Source organism: Lissotriton helveticus, chromosome 2_1 (genome assembly GCF_964261635.1).
Source record: "Lissotriton helveticus chromosome 2_1, aLisHel1.1, whole genome shotgun sequence".
Taxonomy (NCBI): Eukaryota; Metazoa; Chordata; class Amphibia; order Caudata; family Salamandridae; genus Lissotriton; species Lissotriton helveticus.
Genome location: NC_136059.1, coordinates 1344249294 through 1344267824, shown reverse-complemented (window position 1 = coordinate 1344267824; position 18531 = coordinate 1344249294). Strand labels below are relative to the sequence as shown.

General features: G+C 45.8%; 1 protein-coding gene across 8 annotated transcripts in view; it reads left to right on the top strand.

The window, feature by feature from the left end:
• The window catches only part of PTPN13 (protein tyrosine phosphatase non-receptor type 13), a 1030035-nt gene that overhangs the window by 663145 nt on the left and 348359 nt on the right, over nt 1-18531 (top strand). For all 8 annotated transcript variants that reach the window (XM_078676288.1, XM_078676281.1, XM_078676285.1 and 5 more), the window contains one exon: nt 11078-11163. In XM_078676288.1, the coding sequence (XP_078532414.1) occupies nt 11078-11163 (86 nt within the window). The remainder of the gene's footprint in view (nt 1-11077; nt 11164-18531) is intronic.

Sequence of the window (18531 nt, the reverse complement as noted above, 5' to 3'; positions counted from 1 at the left end):
CTCAGGACGGATAGGTCACTAACGGACCCTACTTATACTCAAAATTCTTGTACTCGCCCCATAAAATGTAAGCAAGCCTTTCCATAGAGAGTATTCTCCAGAGGCGTGAGTGCCACAACGATTTTGCTGGCGTGTCGTTCCTTTTCAATGCAGCCGCTATTGTGAGTTTTGCCGCCCCCAAACAAGCCCATAGTATTGCCTTGTCGGCTTTCGATTGATGTTCAAGATCAGGGTCTCCAATTCCTAATAGAGCTCCCTCTATGGTTGTCGTGATGGGGTACCTCAGTAAGTCTTTGATGTGTGAGAGTATTTCCTCCCAAAATATCCGAATACCGGGGCAGTCCCACAAATATGGCGGAAGTCTCCCTGTAAACCGCAGCCTAGCCACCAGAGGTCTGAGGTGTCAGGAAAAATCTGTTTGAGTTTAGTGGGGTTGAGGTACCAGTCCAGGAGTTTCTTGTAGTGTGCCTCTCTCAAAGCCACTGAGTGATTGTGCTTAGTAAGTTTGCCCAGATGTGTTTCAACTCCCCATCTTCGATATCTCGCCCTATCACTTGTTCCCAGAATGTAATTTATCGCGCCCGAGGGGCATGTAGCATAGCTAGAAGCATAGCATATAGTGAGGAAATTGCTCCCTTCATGCAACCTGTCCTCTGCACCATACTTTCCATGGCTGGGTGACCCCTGGGGGCAGTGTCTCTAATGTGTGGTTGGGAGAGCCCGTGTTTAAGCTGGAGGTAGTGGTAATGCTCGCTGTGCGCTACCTGAAAGTCCCTTTTGCAGCTCTTGAATGTCAACACATCAAAATTATGAAACAAGTCTGACATCATTAAGCAGCCCCCATCCCTCCAGCAGTCAAAGGGACCCTCACACAGTGCAGGTGGAAAGGTAGGATTGAAATGAATTAGGGTATAGGGAGAGGGGAAAGAGGTCCAACCCTCCCTCTTCGTGACTTCATCCCAGACTTTGTGCGTGGTACGTGTGGGAGTGCTGAGATGCTGGTCTGTCATTCTTTGGCTTCCTTAGGACATTCCAGATTGACCTTCCTACTATCACCTTGTCCATGTGAAGCCAGTGCTTATCGGATTCTCTCATGGACTATTCTACCACCACCCGCAGTTGTGCCGCCTGATAATATAGTGTGAAGTCTGGCAACGCCACCCCCGCCTTCTTTCTTTGGACGTCGCAGCACATGAAATGGAAGCTGTGCCCTCCCTCCCTGCCAAATTAACTTAATGCCAAGTGAGCGTAAGGGGGGCAAGAGATCCCGATCAAGGTCAATGGAAAGTTTCTGGAATAAATATACTAACTTGGGCAAGACCGTCATTTTGACGGCATTGATCCGTCCGAGCCAGGAGATATAAAGAGGCCTCCATCTCTTGAAATCTTGTTGAAGCTGTGTCATCAGTGAGGGATAATTGGCTCTGTAGAGATCCTCAATTCTAGGGGTAAGGTGGATACCTAGGTACGGAAGGGAGTGTTTGGCCCATTGTAGGACCGTCTAGACCCTCAATCTCATTGCTTCGGCCTCAGGCATGTGAGGTTTAGTATGGAGGATTTGGATAAGTTAACTTTAAAACCTGCCACTAGTTCAGAGTTCCTCAGTTCCTCCTGTACCGCCCGGAGTGAGGAGCTTTTTTTTTTTTTTTGGGTTCTCTAAGCGAGAGCAAAATATCATCTGCGGAGAGTGATGTTTTGTGTTCAGTGCCGCCAAAGCGTATTCCCCTAATCTCCTCATTGGCACGGAATTTGACAGCTAAGGGTTTCATATTAAGAGCAAATAATAGGGGTGAGAGCGAACAACCCTGCCGCGTACCTCTGCTGAGGGCAAAAGGGAGGGAATCGCTTTTCCTTTAACCTGCACTCGAGATCGTGGAAAATGATAGTTGGCCCTGACCATATGGAGGAATCTGTCCCAGAAGCCATATTTCTGCAGGGTAAGGAAGAGGAATGACCTATCCACCCTGTCGAAGAAGGCCTTTTCGGTGTCAAGACTCACCAATATTGATGTGATTTTTAAATTTGGACACTTTCTCAATTAGGTGTATATTTCTTCGGATGTTATCATGAGTCTGCCGACCCTTTATGAAGCCTGAATGATCAGGGTGGATTGGTGTGGGAATCAGGTCCTCCAACCTGGCGGCCAGACTCGTAGAGTAGAGTTCCACGTCAAGATTGTGTAAAGCAATAGGCCTATAAGAGACACAGCGCTGGGGATCTTTCCTGGGTTTTGGAATGACGCATATCAGTGCATCAGTCATCAAGGTTGAGACTCTGGCATCCACTGCTATCGCATTAAACAGCTCAGTGAGGTGCAGGGTTAGCTCGGAGGCAAAACACTTATAAAACTGTGCTGTTAGGCCATCAGGCCCCAGGGCTTTATGGAGTTTGAGTTTGGAAATGGCCTGCCCGACCTCCTCTGTCGTGATGGGTGCATTCAAGGACTCCATGTCCGCCGGGGAGAGGTGGGGAAGGACCAACAAGTCTAGATATTGCTGTTGCAGGGCTGTGATACAGCTCTCTGTAGAATTGACCAAAAATGTTGATTTCGATATCGTCTGAGTTGATGAGACGTCCGTCCCCATCTAGAATACCCCCAATTAATTTGCGTTCCCTCTTCTCTCGCAGTTGACGAGCTAAATGTGACCCCACTTTATCACTGTGTGGATATGATGTCTGCCGCAGCTTCAGCAACTTGAACTCAGCTCTATTATTGTAAATAGATTGCATTTTACCTCTGAACGTGGTGAGCTGTTGTTGCAGTGCTCGAGTAGGTGTTTCCTTATAGGCCTTCTCCACCACCTCCAGTTCCCCCTCTAGTGTTGTGCAGAGGCCCACGGTGTGTAATTTCTGTTTAACCCCTTTAGTAAAACTGTTGACGGCCGCCCTATGGGAGTGAGAGATGTCCAGTGTCTCGTACCAAGTCAAGTTAAAGTCACCTAACAACACCACAGTGCCCTCTGTGAACTTGCTAATCAAGTCCAATGCGGATGTCAAGAATATCGACTGTCCCTCATTGGGCACATAAAGAGAGACAAATGTACAAAGGGCTCCCCTCAATCTCCCCTTCACCATTATCACTTTCCCTTCCCGGTCGGCTTTCACAGTCTCAGGATGGAACTTAGCAGTACGACGGAAGAGAAGGGCGACCCACTTTTGTTTAGTGCCAGCCGACGACCTGTACATTAAAGGATAAGATTTGTGATGTAGTCTTAATTCCTCAGATTTTTTTAAGGTGTTTTTCTTGTGTTGCCACAACCTCAAACTGGCGATCATTGATATACTTCCATTCTGCCGCTTTGGGGGAGAGTTTAAGCCCTTAACATTTCAGGAAGCTATGGAGACCATTGGAAAGATTGTCCCCCCTCCCTCAGACCCATCATCCCCCCCTCGTGGGGCACTCTCAAGTTGTTGCTTCTCACCCACCCAGTGGCCTCGTACCTCCAGTGAGTCCCCCTCTACGGGCTGTTCGCCCCTCAAAAATTCATGAGCTAACAAAATCCCTACACCACCAGGTACCCACCTCCCCAAAAAACAAACCCCCCAACATCCCCCAGAAACTGCATGCAGAGTAGGCAACGGGCTCTCAGCTCGTATTGTCTCTGAGTAGGATAGATTAAGTCTGGGCAGTACAGACAGGGCCCGTACCCCCCGTTTGCCATGTAGCAAGTACCTAGAGAACCTTCAGAAGTCCATTAGTAACTTGGATGAACAGGTGGATCATCACAGATCCCTGGCGTTGAATCTCAGTCTCTTCGTCGAGCCACAACCTCGGTAGCTAGCTTCCCACCAGATTGCCACTGCTGCCGTGAACCTTGAGCGTCAGAGTGTCTGGAGGATTCACCCTTCAAACAGCATCATTTTAGGTTTTGCTTGGTCTTCAAAACTGTGTGCCAAGGCCGGGATTCCCTCCGAGGCTGTCCCGAGTCGTTTGAAGGGCCTGAGTTGCTTTCCTCCTCCGGAATGGGGATGCCCAGGATGTGCAGACCTTCCTTCAAATTTGTAACATGATGTGACTTGTTCCTGTGTTTGAAAGCAAGCCCAGAAGGAAGGTCCAGCGATATCTCACACTTTCTTCTCGCAATTTGGTGGTGACAGGGTGTAGTAGTTGCCTACGCGCCAGGGTGGAGGGAGCCAAGTCCTGAAAGAGTGCGCATTTGTAGCCCTGGAATGAGATCTCCTCTTTTTTCCTTGCCGCACTCAAGATGGCTTCTTTCGTTGTGAAGGAGTGCATCATGACCAGAACGTCTCGTGTACGTCTACGCCCCCCCGACTGCGGGGTCACCACACAATGGACTCGATCAATCTTGAGCTTCAACTGTCGTGGACTTAATATTTCCGAGAAGAGGCCCACCATGAATGCCTCCAGGTCCGGTCCCTCCGCTCCCTCTTCCAGGTTCCGGATGCGTATGTTCTCCCTCCGGGACCTGTTCTCCAGATTCTCTGCCTTCAGGAGCACTTGGTGGAGTTGTGACTGGAGATTCTGTTGTGTTTCCTGCATTTTGACGGAGCGTCTGTTTCCTGCTTCCGCTCTTTTACTTCCAACACCCTGAAGCTCACAGCGTCCACATCTTGCCGGAGCGTTGTCATCTTTTCAGTGAGATCAGCCTTGTGTTGGTCCATGGAGGCCCGCAACTCCTGGCAAAGCTCAGATTTGAAGTCCAGGAGGGAAGCCACCAAATCCTCCCTGGTGAGTGCCATCTTGTGCGTCTGGTCCTCCTCAGTGGAAGTAGGGCCCTTGTCTGTAGCTGCAAAATAATGGGAGACCTTGTTCGGCGCCTTTTTTTGGTGGCATAAGGGCAGTGAAATGCACGTTGCTGAATCAGGGCGTGGGTGGCCCCCCTATGTAGCACTGCCATGGTGCTTGCTTTCCAGGGTGCTTGCTTGCCACGCGTTTGGGTGTCCTAAGATGAGATCAAGCCTTTGCTGGGCTCCAAAAACCAGGAGCCATCTTAAGGTCAGGCGCTGTGTGGTCTGTTTTGTCAGCAGGTCGGGAGCAATCTTCTTCCTCTCCTCACAACAAACTCCTGAGTGCATGAGGAGAGAACTCTGCTTACCAGCCATCCTCCAGCGTCGCTGAGTGAGTGCAGGGGACCCCTCCTTGGGTAGCTTCACCATCCGGGGCGCATCTTAAGATCAGGCAAGCCCTCTCTGCACCGGCTTTCCCCCGAGCCCTCTTCATGTTGCAGTAATTGAGAAAAGAGGAAACAAACCCCACAGGTGGGTCCCTTCGCTGTTGTCCGTCATGTTCCCGCTGTCAATGCTTCTGAGTCGGGTGCCCCTTCAAACATCAATTATATCATCGGTGCATTGCATCCTCTCATCGTGGCAGCGTGAGGAGCTAATCAGCGTTCAGGTCTTCAGGTGCCTCCGCTGGTACCAGGGATGTGTAACGCCTTCTTTGCCGTGGGCTCGGAAAGTCATAGAGCCATGGTCGTTCAGTCCGTTCTTGCGGCTTCGCTGCACGCGCGCCTCCGCGCCATCTTGAGTCCACTCGCGGCTCACCGTCTCGGCTTGGGCAGTCCGCGCTTCACGTCTTTGAGCCGGAGTTGGACTTGGATATCATGCTCCCGATCAGCATGGAGCTTCGTTAGGCAGGACCATTTGTGTCTCGGTCCTCTACGAGCACATAAAACGTCTCGTGGTAAACTAGGGGGCCCGGAGCTGAAGTGGCTCACGTTCGCTCAGCCATCTTGCTTGGCCACGCCCCAGTTGTTAAGCATAGATGGACATCGATTTAACGTTTCTAAGTAAAATCAATGCATTTTTTAAATATTCGATAAAAATGTTGCTGTCTGGTTGCCCAAAAAGCTCATAATTCTAAAAGCCCACCAGGCTGCTGTGGTCCGCTTTTGTTAAGACTAATTATTTTTATAACCAGTGTATAACATTCTGTGTCGTCGCTCTTGTGATTGAAGACCACGTCCAAGGATTTTTCTTAGGCCGAAGTTTTGAAGGTTTATCAACATCAGTCTGATTGTTTTATTAACCTGGTGCTGAGCTCAAGGGAGTTACTAAGTAGAAAGATAACTTTTTACTTGTGTCCAAGCTACATCAAACAGCTATGTCCACTTGTGATTTTGCCTTCCTTGTATTAGTAATCCCTCTCGGAAGATCCCTAAAGTAATCCGTTTTCGGAAATATGTTACCTCCTATGTACGTTTCGACGTGGGTCCCTTGCTAACTTTGCCACTGGATTCAAGCTAGCCTGGCTAATGACGGCTGATTGGCCAGAAACCGGTCCCAGAATGCTTGTTTCTGGTCCACAGAAGACATGTTGACTGGGGGTGAGTGCTTGCAATGTTCAACACTCCGTCCATCAACCCCTTTGGTTTTGCTTCATTCTGATTGAATTACATTGAAACACTCAACTGCTCTTGTCTATTCTGTTTTTTTAATGATAATTTAATTATAATTTTAGTAATACAGTTCTAAACTTTTCTTTGCCAGAGCTTTGTAGTACTTTATCTTCGGACTTAGTATTGATTATTTACAGCTAGAATTATGTTTTTGTCTTAAGCCATCCCTTCCATTGCTAAGTCATTGGGAAATCTGTAGAAGCTTTCTGGTTTGCTTCTGTTAGCCTCTCTATGTGGGCATTGTGAAATAACCGCCATTGTGCGTAACAACTCTTTACTGTTCCTTCCATAATCTTCATTTCCACATTTGGCAACTTACCGTATATATTAAAACTTGTGGTTTTTTACAGGCTTTGGACAATGCTTCTGAAATGCCTACAGTGTACCTGGCATTCATTTGTATTATCCACTTATAGATTTTTATTACAGGTGTATTTTTCAGATAATATTTTCCAAAACGTATGCAGAACCCTCACATACTAATTTCTGTCTATGCTGTAAACCATAGATCCTACCGTACAAGCCTATCTCTTCCTTTTGGAAAAACTTCTGGAGTTCTAATAAAGAGATTATTTTGTGCTCTGATTAGGTCTCAAGATGGCTTTGCCCACACTTATGAAGGAATTATATTGGCACTAGTTCTCCCTCTGTATGTCCAATCAGAACTCCTTTAATAAGTGCGAAACCTAATTGACAATATGTTCCTGCCCCACTAGTTGGACTAATTTGCTTGGCTTTTCACTTTCTGGCACTTTTGTGCATAGTTTTGGTAGTGCAGGCTCGGGCAAAGGCATGCAGTGCTACCCACACCCTTATGTATAGTGATAACCCAAACTGATTCAATGGTGATAAATATGGCAAACTGAGTTTTTTTCTTCTGTGAAGCCATGCTGTATCCTGATGGAGCGCATAAGACCTTGGTCAGTATTGCAGGAGGTTGAGCAAGTTTTATGTTCTTTCAACAGTGTTGCACCATGGACATTCCCCCTCTCTGCTGAGGGATATATCCACCAGTTTCCACATCAATTGTATTTTTATACTCAGCCTTGACAAGCGGTGCTCTTTATCAGGTTTGGCTGGTGTCGCAGGAGTTCAATGTTAGTCTTATGTAAGCATTCATTTTCCACAGTCGTAACTCTTGTATTTATAGTCCTCAATCGTCCCTTTCTCCTTCCGTTGTTCAACTGACAAAACATTCCTCACCATGGCCTGATTATGACTTGGCGTAGTCACATGCCTGGATTGAATACCCCTGAGCTCAACTATAAATGGCCCCGTGTTTCCCACACCCGGATTTTTTTGATTTGGCAACTCTAGTATCCACTTGTCTTTTAATCAGGTTTAATGTAGTGTAATTATATTCATCCATCTAGTGGCGAGAGAGATAGAACAGAAGGACAATCCAAAGGGGCCAGTATGACATCTGTAAACTCTGTGTTGGTGGAACCAAATTACGAAAAATCTTCCTAGATCTTTTGGAAAGCTACTCTGCACTTGATAGTGGTTTCTTATATATGCAATCATCAGTGCAATAGTAATTGCGTTTTACTCTTTTATCTTCTACTGGGCAGAGAGTCCCTCCTTAGGAACGGTAACAATAAGGCATCCCACACTAATGATTTTCTTGTTGTATTCCTTCCTGTTTCCTGAGTTCTTACAGTAGTTCTTTCTGGTTCTACCCATCTACCTGTTTCTTGTTTCCAGCATGATAGCCGAAGGAATACAGTGAATCACCACGACACAGCAATTCATCTTTCAGCCATCAATAATACGAGTTCAATAAATTTGCTTTTAAGCTTGGCTGTTTTACTTTACATCATAATTCCCAATAAACATGTTTCAGTGGTATATTGTCCACTTTTTCATGGTCAATCCAGCAAAGATGTTGTAATTGATGCTTAGTTGTAAGAAAGTCAATTATTAGTTAGGGTGGCTAGAAATCTGCAACAATTAATGCCACTAACCTGTTAGTTTATGCCAAAGGTATCAGTAATTTAAACCGGAGTTCAATCCCTAAAAGCTATGGCACAGAACAGACATGCCTATCTTAAAGCACATGTGTAAAGCATTTAGAAGTACCAAAACAGTTAATAAGTAAAAAAACACCACACAATAAAAATCACACTCCACTAAAAATAGAGCAAAATGTAATAAACAAAATCACTCCAAAACAAAAAAAATCAAATGAGAACCAGATCTATGAATTAAAAAAATGTATGGTAAAATATGTGAAGAAAAAGTAAAGCACCAATGATAATCTATGGTGGTGGTTGACCTGGATGTAGGCAAGATTTTAGGCTAACCCCCCGTTGAAGTGTGGGTTGACAACACTAAATAGGTTCATCCAAGTCAGATGTTTTACTTTCGGACTTCGTTTCTGAAATAGAAGTCAAATCCCTGAGAAGGGGGCAAGTTTGCAGGCTGTATCCGTCAATGGGTTCCACATGGCCAGTTTCTTACTCGCCGATGGTCTGCTGAATGACTTGCTGCTTCAGAGAACCTCAGAGTAGGAGAACCTGTTTCTTCAGCTCAGCGAAGTTGTGCCTTGAATGGATTGGCTAGATTGGTCCCAGTCCTCCAGCAGCGAGAAGTCAGGATTTATTTAAGTTGCACAGGTTTTCTGAGATTGTAGGAAAAATGCAGTTAAAAAATGGCAATGGTCCCAGGACCTCAAGGTCAGCAAATAGGGGTCAGTATTCACTCTAGCAGAGGCTACCAGCAGGTTCCAGTTCCGGTCCAATTGTAACTTGTCAGGTAGGCTCTTTAGAGAAAAGGTATTTTAAAGCTTGTTGTGTCCCCACACAAGAGGTCGACCAACTGACCCCTGGAGTTAACTGCTTTGTTGTAGGTACATGTGGGAGCTGGTCCAGCTCTTCACGACTCCTTGCAGGTCTCCAACAGTAGATGCATTCCTTCTTCTGTTGTGTCACAGATTCAGAAAGTATTCTGAGAATGGTGTCTTGGTGTACCACATTCATGATTGGCACTAGCTAGTAGGTGGGGGTGACCCCTGCTCCTCCCTAACAAATGGGGTAAATGTTTCCAGGGGCAACCCTGTCCATTTTTGCAGCAGATACTGTTTGCCCTTCTGTAAACAGTCCTACAGAGCACCTTACTCCCAAAATCCCTTTCCCCCTTGTACCTAGTCTGTGTGGTCAGGAATATTAGCAGTCCCCTTCTGTACTCAAATCCAGTTCTGTGGGTAGCTGCCCTCTCATTGCATTTGGAGCCAGCTTCACAAAGGATTTAAGTTTACTTTCTTAAGGCCTACCCTTACATTTACTTGTCAAAAGGCAAGTCCCACCCTAGGGTCAACCCTAACTGGTCTCTCAGCAAGGAGAAGAAAAACCCCTCCCCACACCGTGCCTATTACCTCTGCTGTGAAAGCACTTTTCACACCTCTTTAAGGTCAAGCTCTCCCTGGGTAGGTACTGAAGAGCTCATGCAAATAACCTCCAGTAGCATTAGGCAGGGGAAAAGTATATTTCTACAAGTTACTTTTTCCAAATATTTATTAAAAATACATCTTCACCATCAAATTTGGCTTGTAATACATATTAAAAGTAATGATTGAATACAGTTTTCCAGTTGCCCGGCAGAATTAATATTTTAATCCGCACTCTAGTTTTCTTCAGGGGACAGCCAGAGTCTTCAACAGTGAAAATAGCTTTGAAGGCTTGTCAGCGTATGGTCATGGCTATATCAGATTTCTGCATGTGCCACATTTATCTACCATTTACCCCTACCTGCTGGGCTGTCACGCCTACATAAGGGCAATATATTAATATTTAAAAGGAAGGTTTTTCCTGTCAAAATGGTTATTTTGACTGGTTGTGCTGATGGTTTAAACTGCAGCCGTCTGGCTACAATGGTAGGCCTGAAGCCATGTTTTCCTTTGTCACACTAGTGAATGACACAATGTGATGCAGTCCACAGGTGACACTGAGCTTTCCATTTTATGGGTGTAGTTTCTACATCATATACTGTCGCCTTATAGGAGAGTTAAATATGTCAATCGGAGATTAGCCAATTCCTACATGTTTTTTGGGGGTCAGAGTTCGTACGCTGGGCACTTGACAGCAGTGCCCCAAGCTCTATAAACCAGCAATACAATACTGCGATTGACAAATTCAAAACGGAACCATGAACTATGGTTTTCTGAATGCAGGATGCTATTGGTAGCACAGTGTCCATCAAAAGATGATACAGTGCCAGTGGGCTCTACTTAAGAGAACTCTGCCCTGTGGCAGCGGTGCACGGTATTGCGAACTGACCCTCAGTTCACATGTATCCCTCTTGTCCTCAGGTTGCCTATTGGCTGAACAGATATAGTTTGGCATTCTGGAAATTGCTTTGGCCAATCATTTCAATTGAGTTTTGTTTCTAAAGCAAACAAAAGTCAATCTCTGAGCTGGTGTGTCAGATCTTAACCTATAAATCTACCCTTTACTGTTAGCAGACTCAGCTACTATTTTGGATTATAAACCCCACCACTTTGGAATACAGATTCTGATAGGGTAACACAAGAGCAACAATGTGAAATAATGTTATACTTCTGTTCAGAGACAGAAACAAATGCGAGCTGGACATCAGTTAATCAGCATTTAACCTGTGTGTAGCATTCTACAAGATAATTGTTGCGTTTTCAAACAACATGTCGAAATATTTTTGTTAATGCGATGGATCAGTTCTTTACATATTTTCTTCAATGTTTATAGGGGATCGTGTGTTGTCTGTCAATGGAACAAGCTTAGAAGGAGCTACTCATAAACAGGCTGTAGAAGTGTTAAGAAAAACGGGCCAGGTAAGGAAATTAAAGGATTGCATGATATCCGATAATGCAAGCCTCCTCACTGTGATACTGCTGTCTAAAGCTTTTTATGCTTTAAAATAAAATGTACTGTCTGTATGACATCAAGCAGCCATTTTGAAAACAAGCAGAATGCAAATGGTATGTGTTCTGATAGCTTTGCTGTGTAGCTGGTAACCACTTACTGAACTGACCACCTTAGGATTGCATACAAAATGATCAGTTAAATATTTTGATCCTTTACTTCGCTAGAGTCTGTTTATTTTTTGCTCACCATTTATAGAAATATGTTAAAATTGCTATACACCCATCATGAAGTTGTTTTAAATAGGATCTCTAGTGACCTGTATTCATGCACACTGAAAGATGAATGCTACACTGCCGAAAGACTCTTTTCTCAGACATAACATAAATAAAGCAATTTACTCTTCGTTTGATCCTGGTTGTGTCCTGCAGCTGCGTGGAGGGTTTAAAAATGAGGAGGTTAATTACAATAAGAACACAGCAGCCAATAATGCTTTCCTCTAAGTTTTTATCTTTAGAAAGATCTTTACAGGTGGGGTGGTCTAGAAATCTCTTGACTCAGGAGGAATTGCTTAGTTAAAAGGAAGTTTTACCAATGATAAATTTACATTTGTATCAGTTGCCAATAGAGCTATCATTTTGTAAACGTACGTGTACACAGTCATATTCCTTTTGGTCTGAATGCACCAGATAGATGCATGCAATCGGAGTGTAATTATAGGATGTCTTCATCACAAGACCTGTGTGGATGTACACTTTCTGCAGATTTGAAGGACAAACTATATCCCATGATTAACAGAGCAAAGGATTGTACATCCATTGCAGGTCCTGAAAAACAGGCCACCCTACCACACCCTATTATGATCCACAGATTCTACTCTTCGACATTAGTTTCCAGTAGCCAGATCATACAAGATCTTCATGTACCTTTTGCCCCTCACCATCTCCTCGATTACCCTTAATTCACATCAGCAATTAACAAAGCAGCACAGTATCTTAACTTTGATATGATACATCAGATGCCCCTCACTATTCTCTAAAGGAAACAATCTCTGGATTGCTAGTATTAGAAGGATTCCAGGAAGGGGAAGGGGCATGGCTGATAGCAGCTGAAGATTGCTGAGGCTCAATTCTGAGTTCCACACTGATTCTGACGCCGGCGCCCAGTTCTGTGCCATCTATCACCTTGTTGTTGTTGCAACTTATGTCCTAAGCATGCTGGGTATGCCCAGATGTGGATCCTGTGCTCACTGTGCCACTGGAATCAAGCTATACCTGGCTGATGAGCCCTTTTCAGGGCCAAACCGATCCTAGGTTGCCTGTTTCCCAGTTCTGGGAACACCTGGCTTGGCAGTGTGGGCTGGACTGTTCCCATTGGAGCAGGCTCAAGACGGATTTGCATATGGCTGGGTCCAAACTGAGGTGACATGGCTGGCAAAAAACGATGGATTGGGATGCAGCCTGAGCAATCGTCGGTGGCTGAGATTAATTCAAGCATTCCATCTATCATTTTGTTGTTGCAGCTAATGCCTAAGTGTAATGGGTATGCCCATGCTTGGGTCCTGTGCTTACTTTGCCACTGGAATCAAGCTATGCATGTCCGATGAGCCTTTATCAGGGCGAAACCGGTCCTAAGTTACTTGTATTCTGGTTCAGGGAGCACTTGCTTGGTAGTTCGGGCTAGACTGTTCCCACTGGAGCAGGGTCAAGACTGATTTGCATATGGCTGGTGTGGTGATGTATTGAAAAGACGGACTCTGTAGGCTTAATTAACGTATTTTAATTCTCCATTACTTTCTGTCTGCCGCTCCACTCCGTTCCCACTTCTCTACCTCTTCTCTGTCCCTCTACTTCCTGCCTTTGCTCTTCCGCCACCTGCCTCCCACTTCCGTACTCGGCTCGCCCTGCTTGGTCCTAGCGCTGCGCTAAGGTATCATGCATGGCGGCACTACATTTCCCCCTTCTTAAAATGTTTAGTGTGCACACCTGTTAACAGTTCTTCAATTAGCTGAGTGGGTTGTCAAATGGTTCTCTGTAGCTGGTGTGGAGGGTGCGCTTCTCTTGACTCTTTTGGACTTGGCGAGACCTCAAGTCTTTCACAGTTGTTGGCTTCTCGACCATCTGTGTCATGTTCTGACTCTTCCTTCTGGGTGTTGACTCCTGGGTAGCACCTTTGGAAGTGTGACACATTCCGAGTGATTCTGTTGTCTTCAGACACAGCAGTGACCATAGTCCATTTACAGCTTGTTTAGGGTTTATTTTCCTGTATTCAGTAGCAGTTGAATGTGTTGCTGGGATATTTCTTTAATTTGTCAGGGTCTGCCACCATTCACACATATTCACCACTGTCTTGAGAGATAGAGGTGAGGCATGATGTTTCCCTCGATGACAAGGGTCAAGGTGGGTATATGAGATTAGACTGTGTGCTAGATCTTGAGCTGGTTGACTGTGCTAGCCTGACGCATACTGCTTTTGCATGGTGGCGTCCAGAGTTGATTTGGACTTGTGCTAGTCCCTTGCTAGATGCTCGGCACACCAATTCAAAGTGGTTTTCTTTCCCACAGTGGTGACATTGCTGCCCCATGGCAGGGTAGGGGTCTGTATGTGGGTATTCTTGACTGCAGTGATAGCATTGTAATTGTGGTTGTCGGCTGCTCCCGCTCCTGTTCGAGCTGCGGATCTGGCTTGTGTGTTTGGAGGTTCTTCTTTAGTCAGGCTGGTGTCTTGGTTTCGCCAGGGACTGGAGTCGGAACGCTTGTTCGAGTTTGTCTGTTTTGCCTGCTTCCATCTTCCTGGCATATTCTTCAGCCTGGTAATTGATTCTTGTCAGGTCTTCAATGTCGTCTAGTGAGTAGTGTTTCTTCAGCAAGAGATGGCGTAGTGATTCTGACTGGCATCCTTCCATGATTCTTAGATGGAGGGTGTCTTCCGTGGTAAAGTTATCAAATTGGCAGTAACGCGCTAGGCTTTTGAGGCGAGTGATAAAGTTGCCCATTTGATTCATCCTATTCCTGTGAGGCGAGATTAAAGGTGTAGCATTCATAGTCTAAATTATGTTTGTGAAGGAATTTTCTGTTTAATACATCTCTCACGTCTTGATATGAAGCCGACATGGTGGGCGGCAGTTCTTTTATGACTTGAGTAACGTCTTTGCCAAACAGGTTGCACAGGGCAATGAGTTTCTGGTCGGGGTCGGTGACTCGTGACCCTTTCATGAAATCCTCGAAATCTTCTTACCAGCCTTGCCATTGAGGACCAATACCGCTACCAGATGTAAGAACTAGAGGTTCTGGGGGGGCGTAAGAAGGTTACGCCTAGCATCACTGGACCTGACGCACGTTTTGTGAGGTATCTGGAGATAGCTCCTTCAATATCAAATATAAAATAGAGGGAACGAGGAGATAGGGGGGTCACAACTCAAGTAATATGTATAACATGCCCATGTAAATTACTCTACACCGGAAGGACCTGTAGAAAAGTAAAAACCTGCATCTGTGAACACATAAGCAACATCAGATGCATGAAATTGACAACAAAAATATGTAATCATGTCTTCACAATGGGCCACTGCGCAAACGCTATTGAGTGGGTTGTCTTTGAAAGCTGAGACTATGCTGCCACCAATGCAGAGAGGAATCTATTCCAGAAGGAACAAAGATTGATTTACCGTCTTGGGACATTTAACAACTATCTTGCCGACCAGATCCCTGGAACGGAGTAACCAGATAATAGATCAGCTTTATGGAAGAGCCAGGAGTTTACAACCTGAACTGAATTAATTAATTAAACACCAAAGAGCAGAGAGCAATCTCTAAAAGAGGAATAATAACTACAGTAATGAGACCATGACTGCCATCTACAAAACCGAAGGAGAGGCATTGTGAATAACTAGAGAGCCTTATACCATTGCGAAAAGCTGTTAACAGCAACTGAAACATATGGAAACAATTGTACAGTTTTGGGAAAGAGCTCTGGCACTGGGGAGCTGGTTAGCAGGAACCGAGTGCACTTCCAGTCAAAATCACATAAGTTACCAAGCAAAACGTGGGGGTGTATATGTCAAAAAAGGCTTATTTCTTACTTGGAGGAAACAAAAAGAAGAAGAACTATATTTTAATGACACTACTAAAGAAAAAACTTCAAGCAGAATCATCTTAGACCAATCTTTCTTGCTCCTAAATTTTATGACAAGGTCACATTGTGTTGGTTCCCTCAGAAAACAATAAAAATTGCTAATTCCCTCACACTTTCCTTTCTTTGAATGGCATTTTAGTTTGTGATTGTGCAGGTGTTCAAATATTACATGGATGCTGGCTGTTTCCTTTTCGGTGTGGTTTTTCAGTTATTTTAGGTTTAAAACTAAAACAAAATAGCTTACTCATACCATAGGGATTTTCATGTTCACTGGCCACCCCCTACCCCGGAGAGTGCTGATTCCATTATGTGTGACCTACCTGTACGAACCCTCCTGCCAGAGGAAAGAGCTGAACTAGATCTACGCAGCGGAGAAACAACAAGCTATCACATCAATGCCCTCGGGTAAAACCCCCCGGGCCCAATGTATTTCCATTTTTCAAGAGACACTTACCCCTCACCTGTTTTCACTGTATGATGATTCCTTCGATAAACAGTTGCTACCTTACGACCTATGAGCAACAATCATAACTGTCATTTTTAAACCGTCAAACGTCCTGTGGAGCGTGCCTCCTAACATGCTATATCTTTAATAAATATAAAATCTAACATCTTTGTCTAAAATCATGGCCACTTGCCTTGCTAAGGTGGTGCATTCTTTTGTCCATGCAGACTAAATGGTTTTATACCCAGCAGGAGCACTATCATCAAAATCAGACCAGGGGCACCCTATATTCCATAGGAACATGGGTAATTAATGCCAAATATGCAAAATAACGCTCAATTAGGAATCACTTAAAAGGCTTCATAAAACTTGTGCAGGGGCTAACTTGCTCAAAGATCCTGCCAACACAAAAAAGAATTACACAGTCCACAATGTAGTGATTTAAACAATAATCAGTTGATTGTACATGGATAGATACATCTATTATTGCAACAATTCCAATGAGAATTTAGGTGCTACGAGTGCGCTGTGCTAGTGAAAATAAATAGTGTATAAACTAAACACAGAAAAACACAATACAATGCAGTGCGGAAAACATCTATATACATGTATTCCTTAACTTGCTCCGTTAGCTGAAAATCGCCGCCTCCAAACCGTGAGTCACATCGTCTGCTCGGACCCCCGGGAGTGAGTCCGTACAATTCAAACACAAATCCTTCAATCCAGGAATGATGACGCCGTGTGTGGTGCCAAAAGATCTCTTTATTCAGCCTCAGTCTAACGCGTTTCGGAGCGTTATGCTCCTTGCTCACCGACAATGAAGCTATGCACTAATATGACCCTTACTGATCAAGAAAAATAAATCCTGAAATTAGGATTATCATTTTGTCCAGAAGCTGACTTGGATAACGTGCAAACAAGAATTGACCTGTTTGAGTTCATACGGACACTGAAACTAAAAAACATTTCCTTATGAATCCGTCTCCCAGACAGCCACTGATGCCTCAAAGTGACTCAATCCACGCTTTTATCTTCAACTACTGCAGCGCCTTGGACGGAGCATTTTTAACTTTCCTAACACCCTCCTACCTCTCGCGGAACCCGCTCCGCGGGTCCCGCTTCGTGTGGGGTGTGTGCCGGAGCATCAGGAACTCGGACTGTGTCCCATCACAGGCAAGTGACAGGCGGGGCTGCGAGCGAGTGCAGGCGCTCTGCAGGGACTACCGTTCCCAGGAGCGCTTGCCAGACCCAATCCTCCACACCTGGGCCGCTCTCCCTGTCTGCCCCTCCCCTCCCCCAGTGCTTAAGACTCGTGTGCCTGGGGCTTCACTTGGGACGCTTTTATCTTCAACTACTGCAGCGCCTTGGACGGAGCATTTTTAACTTTCCTAACACCCTCCTACCTCTCGCGGAACCCGCTCCGCGGGTCCCGCTTCGTGTGGGGTGTGTGCCGGAGCATCAGGAACTCGGACTGTGTCCCATCACAGGCAAGTGACAGGCGGGGCTGCGAGCGAGTGCAGGCGCTCTGCAGGGACTACCGTTCCCAGGAGCGCTTGCCAGACCCAATCCTCCACACCTGGGCCGCTCTCCCTGTCTGCCCCTCCCCTCCCCCAGTGCTTAAGACTCGTGTGCCTGGGGCTTCACTTGGGACGCTTTTATCTTCAACTACTGCAGCGCCTTGGACGGAGCATTTTTAACTTTCCTAACACCCTCCTACCTCTCGCGGAACCCGCTCCGCGGGTCCCGCTTCGTGTGGGGTGTGTGCCGGAGCATCAGGAACTCGGACTGTGTCCCATCACAGGCAAGTGACAGGCGGGGCTGCGAGCGAGTGCAGGTGCTCTGCAGGGACTACCGTTCCCAGGAGCGCTTGCCAGACCCAATCCTCCACACCTGGGCCGCTCTCCCTGTCTGCCCCTCCCCTCCCCCAGTGCTTAAGACTCGTGTGCCTGGGGCTTCACTTGGGACGCTTTTATCTTCAACTACTGCAGCGCCTTGGACGGAGCATTTTTAACTTTCCTAACACCCTCCTACCTCTCGCGGAACCCGCTCCGCGGGTCCCGCTTAGTGTGGGGTGTGTGCCGGAGCATCAGGAACTCGGACTGTGTCCCATCACAGGCAAGTGACAGGCGGGGCTGCGAGCGAGTGCAGGCGCTCTGCAGGGACTACCGTTCCCAGGAGCGCTTGCCAGACCCAATCCTCCACACCTGGGCCGCTCTCCCTGTCTGCCCCTCCCCTTTTCTATACTGACTTATAAATAGACACAGTCATTACCGCTGCGCGGAAGCGCGCGGAAGCGCCGGGAGAAGCCCGGGAGAAGGGCGGGGCCGTCTGTGGCCGTCAGGGGCCGGCAGAGGCTGGGCTGGGCCACCCCTCTGATAAGGACATTTTAGGGTCTGGTTTTCCTTGACCAAATTGATAAAGTAATTTATTAGGTCATTGGCTTGTTAATACTGTACATTATTAAGTGTTCTTAACCGGATACTGTGAAGTTTAATATTTATTGGGTATTATTTTTATTGTGAATATTAATTGTTATATATTGGGTGCCCTTTTAATCATTTTAGTAATGTCTAGCTCCAGTCCCAAGCAGCTTCCTGATCGTGTAAATATTTCTATTCTCGGCCCTTTGGATAAATTCTTTGCCAAGGCAACTAAAGAAGTTGACCGAGAGCTAGCTTTAGCAGAAAGGAGGGCGGAACGCCGCCTTTCAATTGAATTTTTAAAGAAACAAGCTCCGGTCCCGAGTAACCTAAAACCCC